This window comes from Terrapene carolina, unplaced genomic scaffold (genome assembly GCF_002925995.2).
Source record: "Terrapene carolina triunguis isolate 2854851 unplaced genomic scaffold, T_m_triunguis-2.0 Scaffold84, whole genome shotgun sequence".
Taxonomy (NCBI): Eukaryota; Metazoa; Chordata; order Testudines; family Emydidae; genus Terrapene; species Terrapene triunguis.
Window position 1 is genome coordinate 8,848,638 of NW_020664435.1, and position 22,395 is coordinate 8,871,032.

At 40.8% G+C, this 22,395-nt stretch overlaps 1 protein-coding gene across 2 annotated transcripts in view; it reads left to right on the forward strand.

Moving 5' to 3' along the window:
• Positions 1-22,395, forward strand: part of ZNF385D (zinc finger protein 385D) — a 351,705-nt gene that overhangs the window by 89,001 nt on the left and 240,309 nt on the right. The window contains exon 1 of one of the 2 annotated variants that reach the window (XM_024197374.1): positions 21,712-21,912. The exons of the other annotated variant lie outside the window; for it this stretch is intronic. Within the exon in view, the coding sequence (XP_024053142.1) occupies positions 21,891-21,912 (22 nt within the window). The 5' untranslated portion in view covers positions 21,712-21,890. Of the gene's footprint in view, positions 1-21,711; positions 21,913-22,395 lie in introns of those variants that run through there. 2 annotated transcript variants of the gene reach the window in all.

Genomic DNA, 22,395 nt, shown 5'->3' on the forward strand with positions numbered 1-22,395 from the left:
TGAAAGCTTTGAGGGTAGGATTATACCTCTCCTAAATTACCAAATGCTTTGTGAAGGAACTAAAATCCCAAATCCACACAAAGTTCTTACGTGTCAATATTTGCAATGGGATCTGTACACAATCATAATGTATGTGTTCATTCATCTGTATAATAGCTCCACATCTGACGACACGGCTGCATACCACCTAAGAGCTGGAATAACTTTTGTTTCTGCCCTGTATTTCAACTGCTGGAAATATAGTAGAATCCAAAATTGTGCTAAAAAATGATCTTTCTGCCAAGCCAATATCTCCTTTAGGAGATCTGTTTGTGCCAGAGCAGATGCAGTGTGCAACTAAATGCTATTTCCAGCATGGGAGCATCCAGCTGAATAAAAAATTTCCCGTTGTACAGCTCAAATAATCCTTCATTTCTTCCGTTTATTTGAGATTCACCCTGCTTGAAGATCTGATTGGGAGAATTTTGCCCTGAGTATTGAGGTAAAGTAGGTTTATTATCTTAAAAAAAACTAAAAAAAAAACTAAGATATTAGTAGGAAACTGTTACGTAAAGATTATTAATGCATTTTTGTGACAGAATATATATAAAGAGAGTACTCTTTTCATGGCAATATTTTTATTAGATTCACTGTATGTTTACGAAACGGTTGGCTACCACATGCCAGAGCAGCAGACTTATTCATTTTGCTAATATCAAGCTGTGATATGAGACTTTTCACATACTGTCCCAGCTTCCTAGAGTTTAGGAATTAGAAAGAAAATCTCCATGCCTCTTTGAAATGTATGTATATTTTCACATATGGTATTTCCTCCCAGGTTGCCTAATCAGAATTGTTCTCCAGTGCATTTCAAGAGCTGCACTCAACTGCAGGTGGAGGCAAGACTTGCTTGATTGACTGTAAAATGCCTCCACATTTAGATAAATGAAAGAGAACTATGAAGATAAATATGTGAGTTAAATATGAAATAAGCCCTTTGCTTGTTTCTGAACCAGAATGCAGCTACCACCATCATGAGACTGTGTGAGCTAGGGGAGGAGGAATGGGGAGACGGAAACGGAAGGCAGGGGAAAAGGAATGTTCCATAAACATACTATCTTAAAAATAAATATTGAATGAACAACAAAAGAAAAAAAAACTTTCTGTAAGGCTGAGTAATGTGCATTTGACATAGATGCAGAAGGCAAAAAATAAATTCTAAATGCAACTGAGATGCTACTTAATTTTATTTTTATCATGAGATCTTTCAATGGAAATGTGGTTGCATTATTGCAAGGGATCTACTAAACCACTATGGCCAGAGTAAACATAGATTCTTGCCATTGAACCATTACACTATCTACCACACTGGCATGAAACAAAGCAGTGATGTCACCACAAATCTTTTATTCTCTGACATATATTATCCTGCTTCCTTTGGCAAACACTTTTTCAGTATTTTTTTTCACCTTAAACACTGTGTAAGAATGTGCTGCAATATAGTGTTTATGGAAAATAAACGCACTTCAGTAAATTGAAAATGGGTTCCCGACAAAGATCAATAAATGCTGCATACAGCAGAGTGAAGTTATCAAAATGCAAATATTTTAAACAAAATAGAATTTAAAATTGCCAAGATAAACTATTCCCTTAAAGCATACTGGTGGAGATATTTTCTAGTTTACATAATGTAATTAAATTCAAGCTTGAAAAATTCAAATTCTTCCCAAAGACACTATTGGCAACACGATTTAATGTGGTGATAAGGATGAAAATGTAGCATGTTTGAAGGCCACGAGAGTATTATAAAATTGTGTTTGAAAGCTGACAACAATTGTTTGCAAGCATTCTTAAGAAAGGCTGCTCACTAGTGGCATTATGAAAATAAAACCTATTTTCTTATTGGTCACCTCATGGAGACAATATGGGTCAAATTCATCCCTGATGTGACTTCACTGGGCTCACTGGATTACACTAGGGATAAATCTGGCCTGTTTTATCATGCAGAAAACAAACGAATGCAAATGTAGTGGATAGAAAAGAAATATGAATCAAAGTCTTCTTAAAACATTGTAAGGCATGTTGCTTATTGTTTTGCTGTATTGTAGAAGAGTGGTACAGGTGTTACACAATCTGCTTTGTTACACTGTTTGTTTGATAGGAGTCAGAATGAAAGCAGGGCTAGTAGTCCGGACTCAGAAGTTCTAATCCTGGCTCTTCCACTGATCTGATGTAACCTTGTTCAAACTATTTTACAAATGGGAATGCAGAGGGTTAAATGAAGATAATACTGCCCAACAGCCAGGGTCAGGGAAATAGGATTAATTAGTTTACATTCTTACAACACCCGTTAGAAAAGGTAAAGCACCAGCTCTGCTATGATTAAGGTTAAGATTAGTTTCCATTTAAAGCTTGAATTTTCTAAATGCTCTAGAATCCTCACAGTTACTCGCATTCAGAGATGATCCGTAACTCTTGATAGTGAGGAGAGGGCACAATTTAAAGGTTTAAACTGTGACTACGGTCAAGAAAGGGGCGGGCCTCAGAAGGCTTCCCCACGCCCCCTCTGGTGGAGTTGTATTGCCAGCCCAGTCTTGCTTCCCTGTTCTGGGCACCATCTAGTGGGGCTCAAAGCGAGTGCTAGGTGCTGATGCCTTTCCCAGAGCACACCCCCGTCAGCTGACTCCCACCCTGACAGAAATCAGGGGGGACGGGGCATATGACCCCATGTGCCTTGCCCCATGTGTTGCCACTGCTTAGATTACCTTAAAATTTTGTGCCCCTCTTGGGGACATTTGATTACTAGTCTAATTTTAGAGCCATTGGACCAAGGATTTCTTGAGATTTATCCTCCCAAAAACCAGCTTTGCGAAAGGTTGGCCTACTTTTTGTAACTTTAATTGCAGTCATAGGGATCCAAGCAGGACTGAAATAATTACACTAGGGTCTCAAATGCTTGAGAGTCCCTCCTCCCCCCCCCCCCCCCCCGAGACATGCATGGCACCCATCAGCCCCTTGGAGGAAATCAAATTACAATGTTGTTAGACAAAGAGTTTGGGTCTTCAGTTAGGTAGGCTGCAAGCAGTTCTAATGCTCACATGCCAAATGGATCGCATGTGCAGAGAGAGGGGATGAGGGGACTGAAAGCTAGCCAGGACTCATGGGACCTGAAAGGCTCAAGGGGGAAATGGGCACTGTGAGTTCAGAGCCAATCTGGGCAGAAAACTGAAATAAAAAAGAAGGCATGTTGCTCCAATCTGCCTCTGGTAAAGGGGGATTGTGGATGGCTTGCTTTGGGGGTGGGGGGGTGGGGAGGGAATGTAATCTGAGTATAGCAGAATATTCAGAAGGTGCTCAAACTATTTTTTTAAAGAAAATCAATTGCATGTGCAAATGCTTGCTGGGAGGGGAGGATTATTAGGGATGGAAGAGTAAGCGAGAGCAGGGGGAGAGGGATGGGATTCAGCAAGGGGAGGGGGATAAATGGAGAGGGGTTGAGGGTTAAGGTGAGAAGGGGCCAAGAAGAGTGGGAGGGGAAGGGTGGGTCACTGAGAAGCGGGACATGGGAGTAGTGACAGGACTAGGGGAGAATGGAAGCAGGGGCACCCGTCAGACCCACATTCCCCTCTTGTGTGTGTGCCAGGATCTGGGGGCCCCCTACTCATCTCTAGGAGTTTGACTCCCCTTCCCCATGTGAGATACGTTCTGGGGGTCTTGCCTTCTGGGGGTGGTCTGAGCCCCTCTCACTATCCTCCTAATGTGAGCTGAGATCTGAGGGCCCTTGTCCCTCTAGGAAGTCTGAGACCCTTTCCCTACTCCCTAACATGTGAGCAAGGATCTGGGGCAACCCTGACCCTCTGCGTGTAAAGCTGAGAACAGGCATGCTAGGAGGATGCACCAAGAACACACTGCTGACACTGGGGTGAGGAATTGAGAACAGTCATGCTTGATGCATAGCACGGGTTCTCCAGCCCAGGGGAATGGGGATGGAAACATCCATTGATATGAATGGAGCAGTTTATACTCCTCAGAGCTATTGTTTCAGTTTATATTTGTCTCCTTGAGTCTCCTGTCAGGACAGTGAGTTGGAAATGATAGCAATGTGGGGAATTATGAGGGATGAGGGGAGAAAAAGAGAGAGAGCCACCAGTCTTTTCTCACATGCTTACATTTCCTGTAACAACCATGTAATAAAACTGTTGAAACCTTGGAACATAGAACATGTCTGAGATTTCTCTCACCAGCCCTGCTAGCAACTACATATTGCAAACATTTCAAACAACCACCATTATCCCCATTCTGCTATAACAAAGGGTGTGCCTACACTATCCGCTGGGGGCATGATTCCAGCTTGAGGCAACATACTCCACTAGCTCTGATTGAGCTAGTGCACTAAAAATAGAGAATTAAAGTTTCTCTTCCAGAACATCAAGTTCAGCAAAACTCACACTTGTGAAAACCAGGAAATACAGAGTTAAGGTAGTATGGGTGTGAACCTCAACTCTGCCCTCTTAAGTGATACCCCACTACTCTCTTAAAACATATACTCTGCCTTTACACTGTACTTAACAGGAGCTACCCACAGCCATCCTACACACAATCGCTTAGCCTACTCCACAGAAAGAACACCCCATCTGCTAAATTTTATAGCCCCTTCAGTCCCTTTACAAACCCTTCACACTTATGCCATCAAACACTTTGTTTTCACTTACCCTTCATTAAACTCACAGACCACATTCATCTCCTACCTAACTGCTGACAATCCCCATGTCAAGAAGACCTCTGTGACCCACTACTGCCACAACCTACAAGAAACAGCACAGAAATGAGGCATTCTGGATCTCTTAAGGCACACATAACACCTCTTTCCTTTGATCATACAGACCTGGATCAGAGAGGGGGGCTCACATACACAACCAGAGGGGCATGGTCCCCCTAGATCATTTCATATCACAATCACAGCTCTTCCAAGCTGCTCCAACTAATTCCTCCACCACTCAGTACAAGTACACCTAACACAATGAATTCAACTGGAGTACATGCAGATAATTTCCAGTAACTATTCCCTGCTCCAGCCGGACTGAGTTAAAGATGCATGGGTGTTTAACCTTAATTCTGTATTTCTTGGTTTTCACAAGTTTGAGTTTTGCTGAACTTGACATTCTGGAAGGGCGCAAGATACCACTGTGCAACCTTAACCATGCATCAATGAAGGGTTGTTGGTTTTTTTGCCATTTAATACCATAAGTATTAAATATTCTCTAGGCTTCTGACTATCCTTTGATCATGTAGGATTATGGGTGTCCTCAACTCTCAAGTCATTTGGGAGCTGAATCAGTGGGACTAGGGTCCTCAGCGACTTGCAGGAGGTTCTTTGCACCTTCTGGCATCTCATTATATACACTTTCAATATATGCCTTTTGCTTGCTTGTTGGCAAGCGTTTATAATCATAACTAGAATCAATCAAAGGGAGGAGCAATTTGGATCTCCCCTGTAGTGTCTTCTTTAAAACATAGCATTTGTCCCTTTTGAATTAATTCACCCATTTCATAAAATCTTGATGGCATAATCCTCTGGTGACAGCCATACAGTATTTCTATTTGCTATTATTTGGCCAGTCTTTGCTTGTTTGTCTTTCAGCAAGCTTTGTTTTGAACTGGTTATACCTTCTCAGAATTTTTGTCTTCATGATTCAGGCAGGGTGTACCCTTTAACTCTCAATTAAATGTCCAAGATGGGTGATATATTTAATATTTGTACATTTTCTTTTCTTCCCACATACATTATTTCTTGTTGCACATTTGCCTTTCTTAAAATTCCATAAATTCATATTTTATAAATTGTCCCTTCAATAATTTTTGGAGGGAAGGATTGTTCTGTGTCTTGCTCTCCAACCCTTTTCCCCTCAAAGTAATGGGCCAATTTGGTACATTAGTATTTACCTTTTGTATACACTTCTATTTCTGACATTTAAAAAAAATCTCTTTAGCAGGTTTGAATGCCTTTGAGTCATGGAACTGAGATCAAAAACAAATCCATTAGTTTCCTCTTAGAATTGTCTTTGCCTGAGAGACACTCACAGAAAGTTGAAAACTAACCTTGGCAATATGTGTTGACTTCAGCGAGACTAATTCTGAAAGTATGTAGTATGCCCAGTAGTTCTTCATTTGTTATTTACTTAGCCAATCTTGCTAAATAATCACATAAGTCATATAAACAATTGTGTATCTTTAATCTTGTTTGTTTTGTGTATTGCCTTATAGTTCTTTGAGTAATTTTTCCCTTGAAAAACTGAAAGTAGTTACTTCTATTGATGATCTGAGATAAATAGTGCACTTTTAGCTTAGCTGCTGGTTTTTAAAAATGCTTGAAACCATTTGATTTTGTTTTAAAATTTAAAATACTAAACCAATTCCTCACCATGCAGTGCATGCTTGGAGCCAATGCCCAAGCAGCCCACTGGGTTACAAGTATCTCAGACTGGACCTTTCTAATGGACAAATCTCATTGGGACCCATCTCATGATTTGTTCCAGTGCAGATCTCAACTAGCTCCAGTGGCCTGGGTGAGTATGAAGACTGTGCCCCCTCTCTATTCTCAGGCCTGCGCAGGGACCCTGACAGAAGCCAGAGCCTGAAAGTGCTCCCTTTCTACATTCTGGAGGTAGCAGAGATGAGATGAATGAAGCTACAAGCTGCATGAGACGTAGAGGCACACCCCCTCAGTATGGATTGCTGTGCCTAGGACCATTGCCCAAACAGCCCATTAGATTACAGGGGCCTCATTTGCACACACTTGCTAACCCACCAACTGCACAACAACTTGTTAGTGTTGGAACGGTTGTAATTTAAGCCTGCAAGACCAGACCTCTAGGATGCAGAATGAAAGGTGAAAACCCGAATGAGAGAAACATCCCTTCCAAACTCCAGGACTGTACTTCAGCCTAGGCACTGGTATTGAAGGAAATCCAGAACAATAGTTTAAGAGGGGGAGGAGTGGGACCCTCAAAGGGTTACTTGCCTTAGAGCAAACTGTAGCAACCTCCAGCTCCTCCAGGAAAGAGCCTATCACCGGCCCCATTACCACCCCTACTATCCAATGGCTGTAGTGGTGGGCGGGAAAGGGACTGGAAGGGAGAAAACAAAGAAGCAGCTATCTCATCAATACATGCTGAAAGAATGAGAGGGGGAAGGGGAAGCAGAGGAGCACATGAAGCATTGCCCTAGCTGATCCTAGTTGTGATCTTTTCCCACTCTACCCATCCGAGGGTGACTCCACTACTCCTGGCCTCATCAAAGCTGCACTCTAGCTAGTGAGCTTAGTAGTTGCTCAAATTTGCTCATACATACCAAATATAATATTTACCTATCCAGTCAATCCAAACAAGATTTTCTCTCTCTCCTGCATGCACACACCTGCGTGTGCACACATATACAAAACAAAATCTTGTTTGGATTGATTCCCATGGAATATTTCATCACAAAAGACGGAGTTGGCTGAAAAAATGATGTGCCATGGGAGAGATAGAATGGAAACTACTCTCAGTCTTAGCTACAGAATTTGCTATTGGCAAACATAATAGGTAAGGTTCATTTGAGACATTACAGTTTATCCAAGGCTTTTCTTGTGAAATGGTTATAGTGAAACTGTTACTGCAGATTTATAGTATGGCATGGGTACTTAACCAAGAAAATAAGTAATGATAACCAAATAACCATTTGGACTCTTATTTGTCAGTGAGCCTTTTTTGATAGGACCAAAAGTTGTTTGGCTCAATATTACTTAAATTTGATATCCTGTCCTTGGTTTTATGTAACTGGAAAGTTTTTATAGCTCTATTTATACTTCAGATTTATTCACATGTTCATGGATGTCATGACTAGGCAGCTGTTGTGAAACTAGCCTCATTTTCTCCGGCTGGAGAATCTTGCCTGTATGCTCGGGGTTCTACTGATCGCCATATTTGGGGTCGGGAAGGAATTTTCCTCCAGGGTAGATTGGCAGAGGCCCTGGAGGTTTTTCGCCTTCCTCCGCAGCATAGGGCAAAGGTCGCAAGCTGGAGGATTCTCTGCGACTTGAAGTCTTTAAATCACGATCTGGAGACTTCAACAGCTGAGATAAGGGAAATTGGGTGGGTCAGCTTTTGTGGCCTGCATCATGCGGGAGGTCAGACTAGATGACCATAATGGTCCCTTCTGACCTTAAAGTCTATGAGTCATTGTTGAGAAAAATAACCTATTTGGTTTCTTCTTGGTGCATTTTAATAAATGAAGAACATTTATATTTCATCATAGATGGACCTAATTCTGATTTCTGTTTATAAGTAAATCCAAAGTAACTCAATTGAGTTCGATAACTGAGATCAGATTTTCATGCTGTCTTGTATGATATACATTTCTTGAGCTGACTGATTATTAATCATGTATTTAAATTAATTTGTTCAGAAATCGGTGGATTTTTGGTATACTTTTCTATCAGCTATTTTTTTCTGCAAAAGACCTTTTAGACATAATTAAAATTTAACTTTTTGTATTGTGTTGTAACCAACATCTCATTATTTTCACATATTATACCACCTACTGTTGATGTCTGAAGAGTGGGCCAAACTTGCCCTTAAAGTCAATGGCATTGTAGGAAAATGAACATAAAACACAGCTCAGTTAATTTTAATGTGTAGGCAACTACTTTTAGTAAAAATAATTACTTGATGAAATGCTCTGGGGGTCAGTGTTCAAGGAAGGACATGATAGATAAGTAAAGAAAAAGAATTCTAATACAAAAAGGAGCAACAATTTAAAACAAGATTATCTTTGGTGGGATGCTATAGGCTTTTGGATAAAACAGTTACACTGGGTTTTTCTGTCTCCACCATTTTCTCTGTGCGCACTTTCCATTTAGCGATCCCGTTTTCTATTACTCAGAGCTAAATTGCCAAATCGCTGCAACACAAGTATGAGCTAGAAGTCACTTTTATACTGCAGCCAACTTTCCAGGAGGAGTTGGAAAAGAAATCCACCTAAACAAAACTCACTTCCCTCACCAAAAAATGAGAAATCAGGCTTTATGCATATGAAGTTCAGAGGAGATGGGAAGGTGACAAGGCAGAGGGTTGCAGTATACTGCCACTCGCTCCGCAACACAAGTTTGCTATTCCATGTCATGGGTTAGAATGGTGGCTGCATTCAACCGTTCCCCTCAACTTTAGTAGGTGTTAAGGTCACAGCATCCATTATCGAAGACCCTGTTTCCTTGCCGGACTGCCACCTTCAATATCACTTTTGATTCTGGTTTGTGCAGAACACAGAGGCAGAGAGACACATCCCCCTACCCCCATGCTGATCCACCAGCAAGCCCTTCCTCACTTTAGCTCCACTGCAGAGCTAAAGTGATACACAGAGCTTAGTACAGATCCTCTGCACTGAGGTGAACTTTCCTCAACAGCTAGGCAAAATTTTTCAAACAAATAGTTTATTCGCCCCAAAATTCAGACTCTGGTCAACCAAACTGTTTGCAAATTTGAGACAAATGTGGTGGTGAGTAGTTTTGGACAAAAACAACCCCCCCCCCCCAAGAAACAGTGGGGGGATAGATTCACAAGGGGCTTAGGTGCCATTCACAAAACAGTCCCCTCCTTTCACCCAACAGTACAGTGGTGAGGGCATTTGCTGGGAAGAAAGGAGACCCAGGTTCAATTCCCTGCTTTAATTATTATGTATTTATACAAAGTACAACAGCTTCAAAGGGAGAGATTGAGAGTCTCCCCCTGCAAATAACCAACATGCTGGTAGCTAGGGCACTCACTTGGGAGAAGAGAGACCTGGATTCAAGTCCTTGCTTCAGAGTGGCGATTTGAACCTTGGGCTCCTACATCCCAGCTGAGTTCCCTAATCACTGTCCTATCAGGGTTACATGGGTGTGGATGTGGGTGTGTGTGCATGCACAGTTGTCACTGGTTGTTGTTTGGGTGGGTGGTAAATCCAGCCTTTTGCTTTTATTTAAAAAAATGTTTTAAATGCCTGGAAATGAAACAAAATTTTTGTTCACTTTTTCCATTGGCCAGAAATTCAAAATATTTTGGTTTGACTCTAACTGATTTCCCCCCCCCATTTTTCAGAACTGCCAGTGAAGCGAAAAAAACTGTTATTTTCACAGTTATACTTTGCCCCATAGATAGCCCATACACTAGTAATAATCATCTTGAATGCAGTTTTCTTGGAGGTAATTCACTTACTAGATGAGTAATAAGCAACAAAGAGTCCTGTGGTACCTTATAGACTAACAGAAGTATTGGAGCATAAGCTTTCATGGGTGAATACCCACTTCGTCAGACGCATGTGATGGAAATTTCCAGAGGCAGGTATAAATATGCAGGAACGAGGTTAGTTCAATCAGGGAGGATAAGGCCCTCTTCTAGCAGTTGAGGTTCACCTTCAGTCCATTTGGTATGATGTCCATCTGTTTGCATTTGGATGATATCTGTCTGTACTTGTGCTTCATGAGGTAGATGGATTTCCACTCCATATGGCTAAATGCAGTGCCTTGCATGGTGTCAAGTATCAGAGGGGTAGCCGTGTTAGTCTGGATCTGTAAAAAGCGACAAAGAGTCCTGTGGCACCTTATAGACTAACAGAAGTATTGGAGCATAAGCTTTTGTGGGTGAATACCCACTTCATCAGACACATGTGGTGGAAATTACACAGGACTCTTTGTCACTTTTTACAGATCCAGACTAACACGGCTACCCCTCTGATACTTGACAGTATTTGGTCCTGCCATGCGGGCAGGGGACTGGACTCGATGACCTCTCGAGGTCCCTTCCAGTCCTAGAATCTATGAATCTATGAATCTATGCAAGGCACTGCCACACTGCTGTAAGTGTGGACAGGCCTGCAGTCTTTTCACTGGGACATGGGAAACAGAGAGAATTATTTTATGGGCAGATATAGTGGGAGGGTGTTTTCAGACTTCATAATTAAATTCAGAGATACAGCAGATCAAAAGGGACCAGTACAAAAAGATGTAACAAGAAAATCAGGTGCGGATACAAATTAGAGTTTCTCTGTGTAAATGTCTTTCTGAATTAGAATTACAAGAGGCTCTGTTAATAAGATCAAAAGGTGGGAACAGAGATGAAACCCTCCTTTTAAAGCTAACTATTATAAACCAGATACGAAAGTATTTGAATGTTGTTGGCAGTGCGTTAGAAAAGCAGTGTCTTTGTTCTTCTTCTGCAAGAAAAGTACTGGAGTATTCAGAGTTTAAAAGAAATCAATTGTTCTTGGGTGATTTTACAATAGTTTTTCTTTTAAACAGTAAATGGCAGCAAGCATTTTGTGTTTTGATCCCATTTTGCCTTTAAAGATAAGCATGGATGGCCCATGTCAGTCCTCAGAGAACTCAGTGGAACACAGAGTTACTGTAGGATGCTGTATTGGCTGTTGTTTGATCACAGTGATCAGTCTATAGATTAAGGAACCAGTGCCTCAGCACTTTCTTAGAAGTTTGGAGATGCCATTCTTTAGTATGGGATGAAAAATTAAGGTCATTAAAGATCCAATGGAAATCGTGCAAGTGTAGGGGTGTTATTAACAGCAGTGTTCTCATCAAATTGTCAGTGGGTAATTTACAGTCTTCCCACATACATTCCAGCTCTGGTTTCAGTGGAAGATATTCCTCACTTTCTGCTCTAAACTGCTGTGTAGTGCTGCTGTGCACTGTCACCAGCTGCCATGTTCATCCCAGAGGTGGCTGGATTTCAGTGGATGTGAATGATCCAATAGTGATCCCAAGTTCCGAAGCCTCCTGAGGTGCAGTGTATAAATATAAGTCACTGGCATTTTCTCTATATGCCAACTCATTTTTTTTTCCACACCGTGTTATGTAGCACACAGGTATAGAAGTACAAGGTGTGGATTTAAGGGTCAAATTCAGAACTGATGTGAAAAAGTCAGTGTAAGTTGGTTTAAAATAGCTGTTGAAAGAGCAGAACCTGTACTTTATCTTACCCCATCCTTCCACCTACTCGGTACACAAGTTACTGGTGTGTTACAGCTTACTGCTGTGTAACTTGCCCCATCTTTTATGTCACCAGAATTTTGCCCAGAATGTTTTTCCGTTGAGGACTATACTTGACGTGTTGAATTTGTGCATGTTTTCCATGGAATTAATTAACATGGTTTGTAGCCTTCTCTTCTTCATGGGTATTTGAGGGGGGAGGGATAGCTCAGTGGTTTGAGCATTGGCCTGCTAAACCCAGCATTGTGAGTTCAATCCTTGAGGGGGCCACTTAGGGATCTGGGGCAAAATCAGTACTTGGTCCTGCTAGTGAATGCAGGGGGCTGGACTCCATGACCTTTTAAGGTCCCTTCCAGTTCTAGGAGATAGGATATCTCCATTTATTTAATTTAATTTAGTTTATTTTATTGTATATTTAGGGTACAATCCAATTCCCATTATAATCAACAAAATAACTCCCATTGACTTCAGTAGGCATTGGCTCAGGCTCCTTCTTTGCAACAATTTCCAGTTTGGAATTACAAGTATAGAAGATATCATAGATTGTATGTTGGGAAAGAGAGATCTTAGTTCATTATCAGCCTTCAATTTTGGACCTTGCTGCGATGAATGAACCACTAGACTGGTTACCTAGGGACCAGTGATCATGATCTAATTACATTCAATATGGCAAAACAGAGGACAGTTCCCAGCAGTATATACTTGTGCTTCAAAGGGCCTAACTTCTCAAACTGAGGAGAATTATTAATGAAGTTATTAGGGAAAAAATTCAGACAGAAAAATAAAAATGAGTATCAGGAATTATTTATTTATCAGCAGTATTTACTAGATAGTTAAAAAGCCAGGATTCAATAATCAACAAAGGGAGTAACTTTAGCCTAAAGTCCATCTTGGTTCAGTGGCAAAGTGAAGGCTGCAATTACAAATAAGGAGGCAACATATAACAAAAGCAAAAAAAGGGGGAAATGGATAGCAATCAATATAAATTAGCAATCAATATAAATGAGAAGCTATAAAGTATAGAAAATAGAAAAGGGAAGCCAAAGATATTGGGGGAGACTCCATGGGTGACAATACTATGGAAAATAAAGTTTTTTAAAGTATATTAAGAATAAAAGAAATCCTGGCAATGGTATAGGCCCATTACTAGATGGAGATGGTAAAACTGCCAATAGTGATGCTGAAAAGGCAAAAGTGCTCAATAAATATTACCATTCTATACTTGAAAAGAAGCAGGATGATGTACTATGCCTATCACAAGAAGTACTTTCCAGTCCATTAGTAATCAAGGAGGATATTAAGAGCTACTCTGGAAACCCATTTTTACATCAGAAGGCCCAGATAACTTGCCTCCAAGAGTCCTAAAAGAGTTGACTGAGGGGTTCTCTGGCCCCCTGATGTCCATTTTTAATACATTTTGGAACAACAGGGAAATTTCAGAAGACTGGAAGAATGCTAATGTACCAATATTCAAAAGGGCATGCAGAATGACACAGGTAACTATAGGCCAGTTAGCCTGACATCATTTCTGGGCAAAATAATAGGAAAGCTAATATGGGATTCCACTGATAAAAAATTAAAGCATAAAATGAATAGATTTCAAAGCCAGAGGGGACCATTGTGATCATCTAGTCTGACTTCCTGTATAACACAGGAGGTCAGATTAAAACACAATTAATACAATCATCATCATTTTATGGTAAATATGTCTTGACAAACCTGATTTCATTTTTTATGAGATTACAAGTTTGGTTGATAAAGGCAATAATGTTAATGTAATATAATTGGACTTCTGTAAGGCATTTTGATTAAGACACTAGAAAGATACAAAATTAACATGTCGCATATTAAACAGATTATAAATGGGATAACTGACAGTTCTCAAAATGTTATTATACATTATCGATCATACTAGAGAGAGGGTATATTTCTAGTGGGGTGCCACAAGGATCACTTTTGGCCCTATACTGTTTAATATATCTATCAAGGACCTGAAAGAAAACATAAAATCATTACAGATAGTTCGAAGATGACACAAAGAATGGAGGAGGAGTAAATAATGAAGAGGACAGGTCACTGATATAGAGTGATTTGGATCATATGGTAAGCTGGATGCAAGTAAACAATATATGTTTAATTATGGCCAAATGTAAATTTATACATCTAGGAACAAAGAATGTAGGCAATACTTATAGGATCGGGGGACAAGGGATTCTACCCTGGGAAGTAATGACTCTAAGAAGGATATAGGGGTCATAGTGGATGAGCAACTCAACAATGTTGTGGCAAAAAGGTTTAATGTGATCCTTGGGTGTAGAAACAGCAGAGTAGTGAATAGGAGTAGGGAGGTGATTTGACCTCTGGGTCCAGCATTGGTGAGACCACTAGTGGAATACTACTTCCAGTTCTGGTGTCCACATTTTAAAAAGGATATTGAATAATTGGAGATGGTGCAGAAAAGAGATACAAAAATGATTCAAGGGATGAAGAAAATGCCTTATGGTCAGAGACTTAGAGTTCAATCTGTTTAGTTTAGCCAAAAGGAGATTGAGAGATGACTTGATGACAGTATAAGTATCTTCCACAGGGAGAAAATATTGGGTAGAAAAGGCTTTTTAATCCAGTGGAGTAAAGCATAATAAGAACCAATGATTGAAAGCTGAAGCCAGAGAAATTTAAACTGGAAATCAGTGAAGGTGATTAGTCATTGGAAGTGGTGGATTCTCCATCTCTTGCTGTCTTCAAATTAAGACTAGATGCCATTCTGGAAGATACGCTTTAGCCAACACCAATTATTGGGCTCAATACGGGGGTAACTGGTGAAATATAATGGCCTGTGATATATAGGAGTTCAGACTAGATGACCTAATGGTCCCTTCTGGCCTTATTCCTTATGAATCTATACATAAGGGGGCCCTACATATCTGAATCCTTTGTCCTCCAGGATGGACCACAACCTGCCTGTACAGGGAACAGTGGTCTCAGAAGCAAGTAAAGGCCAGTCTGCTGAAACAGAAGTGGTGGTGAATTTCTCATTAGTCCAACTAATATTCTTATGTGGATGGTCCCTGTCACTGCCACCTGAAGGAATGGATAAGGTTACAGTCTATGGGCAATGGCACTTTGATAGGGCCAGTGGGTTTGTCTAGGGCCATAAATTGCCTTAGCCCAGATCTTGACTGAAATACACCTCTACCTCGATATAACGCTGTCCTCGGGAGCCAAAAAATATTACCGTGTTATAGATGAAACCGCTTTATATCGGACTTGCTTTGATCCACCGGAGTGCGCAGCCTCCCCCGCCCCCCCCCCCCGGAGCACTGCTTTACCGCGTTATATCCGAATTTGTGTTATAGCGGGTCGCGTTATATCGGGGTAGAAGTGTAGTTATGGATCTTTTTAAAAACATTTTATCTATAACATGAACCATGAATAAGACTTACCACTTCCTGCCACCACTTTTTGCTTGTATGATTATAATATCTCTAACAAATTGTGATCAATAGACATGATCAAAGAAGCTTCTGCATTAGGCATATTATTCATTCTGATTTATCATCTTAAACCCAATCAAATACCTGACTGGGTCCCTTAGTGGAATAACAAGCAGAGCCAGTGCCTGAAATGTTGGATTGAGTTTTTTTTAAAGGCACTGTAATAAACATCATTATTCATGAAGAAAAATGTGACCTTTCATTTGAAATATATCTATGTCCAGACTGTAAACTAGTATCAGTATAAAATTTAAGCCACTTGGTTTCTACACCTAAATGCATATTGGTGCTATTCATAGTTCTTAAACCTCATATTTGGAAAATCCTAGCTTCTTACACATAACGTTTGCTGCAAGTACTGTTATTGAATAGATAAAGTCTGCATGACTAAGATTTGTAAAGGCTCGCCACGTCAAAAGGAGAGTCTTTGTTTATCTCTAGAAAATGCTTTTATAAGAGGTTCTGGATAGTCATTTCCAATAGAGAATGGACCAGTTGATCAGATAGCAGCTAAACTAATGAAAAGCATCATGGAAGTGACAGGAAGATTAATTAAGTTCCTCCAGTTGTATTCACGTGTGGCAGTACAGAGTTCCTTTGGGTACTGCTGCAGTTAAATGGTATTCATGGTGACAAATACTGCAGATTTCTAGAAGTGACACTTTTGAGTCAAGGGTAAAAAGCACATTTGGTAGTTTTATCCAGTGGAAAAAGACCAGAACAGAGATGAGCTACTATGCTAGTTTTACTTACACACACACACACACACACACACACACACACACACACACACACACACACACACACACACACACACACACACTTCCTTCTCCTTTAATTTAACCTCAGGGGATTAGTTAGGAATTACAAAATCTATGTTATTTCGTAGTAAAAATGCCATATGTCTTAAACTATTCCAGATGGCTTCAAAGTAAAAACAAACCAAACTTCTAGCCAATGTATTAAGTGTATTTGACTTCAGGCACAAATTTATGCTCACTTGGAAACACTTCCAATTACTTTTGGATTCTTGCAAAATTGTGGCTTGGTTACTCTTCTTTCTGCACTGTTGTTGTTATGGCATAAATAATAATAAAATGTTCATTATCCATAATGCTCCCCCATCCCCAATTTGCTTAAATTCTACTCAGTTTACCTTGAAGAGTTTTTTTTGTTTTTCAAAGGGAAACAAAGAGATTCCGTGTGATTTGGGCTGCTGCTTCCATTTTGCTTTCAGATTCAACACAGTACATTTCTGTTGTTCATGGTTGTCTGTGCACAATAGATGAAATTTATTTTGAGAAAAATTGGAACCCTCTCAGGTGTATGAGATCTTTTAACCTTCTATACGAGACACACAAACTGATAATGTTGTGTCACTGGTGTCTTTTGTTGCACGTTATTACATTTCTGCCAACAAAGAGTCCCTGGATGTGCTTCTGCACTCACTTTAAAAAAAAAAAAAAAAAAGTGTGGTAAGCCTCTCAGATTGAAATTCCTCAAAGCCAACCAGTAAGAATCTTGATATAAATCTATTATTGGTTGCTTCCTGGGATAATTCAAAACCAGAAGAGAGGTTTCCAGGAATCAGCAGGCACATTAATTTTATTAAATATTAATCAATGTTTGCAGTAGACATGTCTGCAAGTAGTTTTAGTTCCCAACACGGGGGCAGTGTGTAACCTAGCACTAAAATGTGTGTGAAAAGAGTGGGATCAAAGTTCGAAAACAGGATGGTAGAGCATATACCTTACCAAGGGCTGTATTGTGGCTTTGGTCCTGAGCATAGGGCTGGGCCACCCCAGGAGAGAAACAGGGCACAAATTATGTCTTTGGGAAGTATAATTCCCACCCTACTCTCCCTTGTTCTAGGCAGGTTGTAACATGCTGCTGACCTATACCTGCAGGAAATTATAACACCTCTGTGCCAGCTCAGCTCTGCTGGTCTATGTATCAGAAGGGGAGAACCCAGGGTTTTCCCTACCTGCCCACTAGCTTATTCCTGCATGCCCAGACGCCTGGTCCGAGTAGTGTACCCACGGGCATAAGGAAGGTTCTTACTTACTTTATGACCCTGCATAGCTCTGTGCAGTAGAGCCCTAAATGCTTGTCCTAAAACACCAATCACCGAAGGTTAAAATTACTGCACCAAATCCTGTTTTCCTTTGCAGCCATGCAATTCCATTCTGGGATCAGAATTTGGCCTGTGTTTGTTGGAGCTCTGATGCTTTCTGCAATTTTTGGGGAATTATACATGTGGTGAAAGCATGATTTGGCCCAAAGTATGTGAATTTGGACTATGGAAGCTTGCCAGAAGGAAAGACCAGCCTCTTCCCTTGCATCCGCTCCATAATGGAAATGCAAAGTTACTTAAATAAAATATCCAGTTCTCTTATGGCTGTTTTTGATTATAGATTTTCTTTGTCTATACAACAAACATATACTAACTGGAGTGACAGTTTTAACACATTAGAATATAAAAGTGAAAATAATCATCCGAACTGTATCTGTACTAAAGATGAGTTTTAAAAGGGACAAGATCCTCTGGTGGTGTAAATCAGCTAGGCTCCATTCACTTTAACAGAGCTACAGTGCTTTACACCAGCTGAGGATCTGACCCAAGATACATGACAATTTACGATGACACAGGCAGCATTGCACATTAAGCAGCTGTTTAGAATGAGGAGGTGATGGCTTCTGTGCCGGCAACTAAGACGCAAATGCTACTGTGGTGATCTGCCCCTTTAACTATTTGGGCACTCTGTACTCACCAGGTGCAGAGCCTCACTTTCGTTTGTCCCTGTTCATTGCCAGAAAAATAAAGCCACCACAGCAAATAGCTGTGTTACTATCAGCTTCCCCTATGTCTATAACCTTTGCTTAGGGTTACCAGATAGCAACAGTGAAAAAAAGGGATGGGGGTGGGGTGGAGGGTAATAGGCGACTATATAAGAAAAAGTCCCAAAAAACAGGACTGTCCCTTTAAAAACGGGACATCTGGTCACCCTACCTTTGCTGTTAGGTCTAAATGTAACAGCTACCTCTACCTTCCTTGATGTAGAGGGTCCTCCTTCAGCATGCTCAGTGTAGTTTTGCTGTGCAAGATGGAGGCTGGATTTGGGACCTCCTGTAACCTAAAGATCTGCAGAGATGTTGGGGACAGGCAAGGCTAGGCCAAGAGTAGAGTTGAAGGATTTGCCATTGGATAGATCCTCTGGTCTTTTTGCCCTTGAGTAAGTCTGCTGATGATCTGTGAGGATTCCTTCCCCCTCCTCCAAAGATGTCACCACTTCTTATCTGAAATACTTGGACTGGACATCAGGAACCACATTTTCTGCTACAGGTGAAATATATTCCCCTGTACAAAGAGGAAGCAAATGAGTGAGTGAGAATGACTTTATAGTCTGGTGATTAGGGCACGCCCTGTGGGAGGTGGGAGTCCGAAGATCAAGTCCCCGGTCTGGTGAATATTTAATTATTTATACATAGTTGGAAAGCTTCAACAGGACTGGCTGAAAGAAACCTATGCCAGAATATCCCATACCTCACTGGTCAGGGACCTTGCTTGCAAAGTTGGAAACTCAAGTTCAAATCCCTGTCCTGCAGAGGGGGGAAATTGAACCTTGGTTGCCCACATCCAAGGTGGGTGCTTTATCCACTGGGTAAAGGTTATAAAGGAGGCTTCCATTACCTCCTTCTCACCTTTTGTGAACCTAGCCCTTTGTTTCCTTTGCTTTTGTATCAAAAAGTGCCTGGAAAACCATGGAATGGTTCATTTTTAATCAACCAAAACATTTTGTTTGACCCAAAATAGTTTTTTGTTGACTTTTCAAATTGCCCATTTTTTGGAACACTTGGGTTTTGTTTAGGTCAAACTGAATTTTTTTTGGGTATTTTTTTTTTTTGTTTTTAGTTCTGCCAGAGGAAAAAAAGAGTTATTCATCCAGGTCTAGCCACGACCCCGATACACTCCTTTTGCAGGGCTTTCTTGTCATGAAATTCATACCATGGCCCTTCCCTCCTTCATACTGCACTCAACTCTTTTGGCCTTTGTGGAGGTAGCATGGAACCCAGTCAAGTCTTGTACGGGATGTAGAGTTCCCTTGCATGCCCAGTATATAGCCACCATCTACAACAGAACTTTGCTTGGCTCCTTTGATGCTAGAATAATTTCACCCTAAGTAATTGGACCTCATAAAAACTGAACTTAGTGTAGTGTAGAGGTTTTAAGGATAAGAAGTGGAGCTTGAAATGAATTATACCATTAATGATCTGGATGATGGGATGGATTGCACCCTCAGCAAGTTCGCGGATGACACTAAGCTGGGGGGAGAGGTAGATATGCTGGAGGGTAGAGATAGGGTCCAGTGATGTAGACAAATTGGAGGATTGGGCCAAAAGAAATCTGATGAAGTTCAACAAGGATAAGTGCAGACCAACTGGCTAAGCGGCAGTTCTGCAGAAAAGGACCTGGACAAGAACCTGGATGAGAGTCAACATGTGCCTTGTTGCCAAGAACACTAACAGCATATTGGGCTGCATTAGTAGGAGCATTGCCAGCAGATCGAGGGAAGTGATTATTTCCCTCTATTCGGCACTGGTGACGCCACATCTGAAGTATTGCGTCCAGTTTTGGCCCCCCCCTCCCCACTACAGAAAGGATGTGAACAAATTGGAAAGAGTCCAGCAGAAGGCAACGAAAATGAATAGGGGGCTGGGGGACATGACTTATGAGGAGAGGCTGAGGGAACTGGGCTTATTTAGTCTGCAGAAGAGAAGAGTGAGGGGGCATTTGATAGCAGCCTTCAACTATCTGAAGGGGGGTTCCAAAGAGGATGGAGCTAGGCTGATCTCAGTGGTGGTAGATGACAGAAGAAGGAGCAGTGGTCTCAAGTTGCAGTGAGGGAGGTCTAGGTTGGATATTAGGAAAAATTATTTCACTAGGAATAGTGAAGCACTGGGATGGGTTACCTAGGAAAGTGGTGAAATCTCCATCCTTAGAGCTTTTTAAGGCCTGGATTGAAAAAGCCCTGGCTGGGATACTTTAGTTGGGGTTGGTCCTGCTTTGAGCAGGGGGTTGGACTAGATGACCTCCTGAGGTCTCTTCCAACCCTAATATTCTATGATTCTATGATATCTATCATCCTCTTGCCTGTGGCATGAAAGCATTTATCCCATTAGATCCCATTATAAAGAGATAAACACTTCAGTATACTTTTCTTTGTTATTTTTAGTTTATTTTTATTTATTTATCTTAAGTGTATTACTAGTGAAAGATGCCATACTGGCAATACACAAAGAGACTGCCCTTTACTGATCCACAGAACAGACTCAGTACATACAGAGGCATGGACAGTGCAGCCTCACCAGTGCTGCTAATGTGCATCAAATCTAACCTGAGGCATGACCTCTAGGGCAACAGGGTATTTCATTATCTATGTCTTCTGTCTTTCTTTTGGAGACTGCCAACAAAGATGCCAGTTGTAATATCAGCTATGATCATGCGGGGATCTGTCTATTAGGACCCAGCTTTAGATCACCACATTTGTCACAGAGACAACAAACTAGCCATCAGCTGCTAATGACTTACCAACCTGGACAGGACCTTGAGAGGTAGAGGTGAAAGGTTCTTAACCTCATTATCAATCTTTTCTGCCATCAAGTTTGTCTCTTGCATTGTTATTTATGGGCAGAAATCATAGTTTGAACAATCATTTGAGCACAACTGTATTTCTATTTATGATTTCTGGGTTTTTAAAAATGCATTCAAACAAGACTTGGATGGAAACATCTATTTAACCTTTTAGGGGCTCATTCTGCAAAGTGCCAGCCACCTCCATATCCCATTTAGGTCCATGGGAATTGAGGGCATTCAGTACCCTTCCGGATTGTGCTCTTAGTGAGGAAAATATGTTAACGATCTACGTGCTGTCTTTTCCCACCTATTCTATAATTGACCATATTATGTCACTGAGTGCATTTATTACACACACACACTCGCCAAACAGTATAAAATTTTAAGATTATTTTTTGCAAGCCGAGATTAGTTAAACCAGGAGATTAGAACACCCCAATGGGAGCTAGTTAAAGAAAAAATCTGTTTGTAGTACTCTTAGTACTGATGTCACAGGCACAGCAAGGACATGACAAGGAGGAGTCAGATTACAGTAAGAATGGGCAGTGCAGCATGCAGCCAGAGTAAACGCTAAATCAGACCGGGATTGTATCAGGGATAAGACTGCCTGCAAAGCACTCATCCTGAGGAGGCACACTACTCACTCACTGTTCCTATGCTGGGAAATTTCCACGCAATGTAGAATGAAAGAGCTCTGTTTTACATGTCAGCCCTGTGCGGGAGCTAATGCTGAATACACAGCGGTGGGATTCTGACTGCATGATTAATGAGAAACATCATGTATTTTGGTAAGTGTTAACTATGACGATGTAATTCTGCTTCTGCTCACATCTTATCAATAGGAGTAATTATTTAAAATTTTAGATGCAAGAACATTTCATGCTGGCACGCACCTAAAACTGACAACTAGAAAACCACATTGGTTGTGCAGTTTAAAAAGGAATCTATTGTCTTAGAAAGGATTCTGTTTGAATGGGTTATGGCTTAGTGTTAGCTGCTGAAAAAAAATGAACTCACCCTACAGTTTGTTTTAAATGAACTTGTGTTTCGTCTGCTCGGGGGGGATGAAGATTTGATGTGAAGCATGGGAAGTTACAGACAAACTTAATGAAATATATAAGCTACTATTGCATGGTTTATGGTTTGAAGTCTCAGTAAGTATTAGGTTATCATTCAGCATTTAGCTCTAAGAATTCTAAGACTGAAAGGAGAAACAATGCTTTATTTGCAATGGTATGTTTACCGAGTACCCTGCACTTTGCAGATCACAG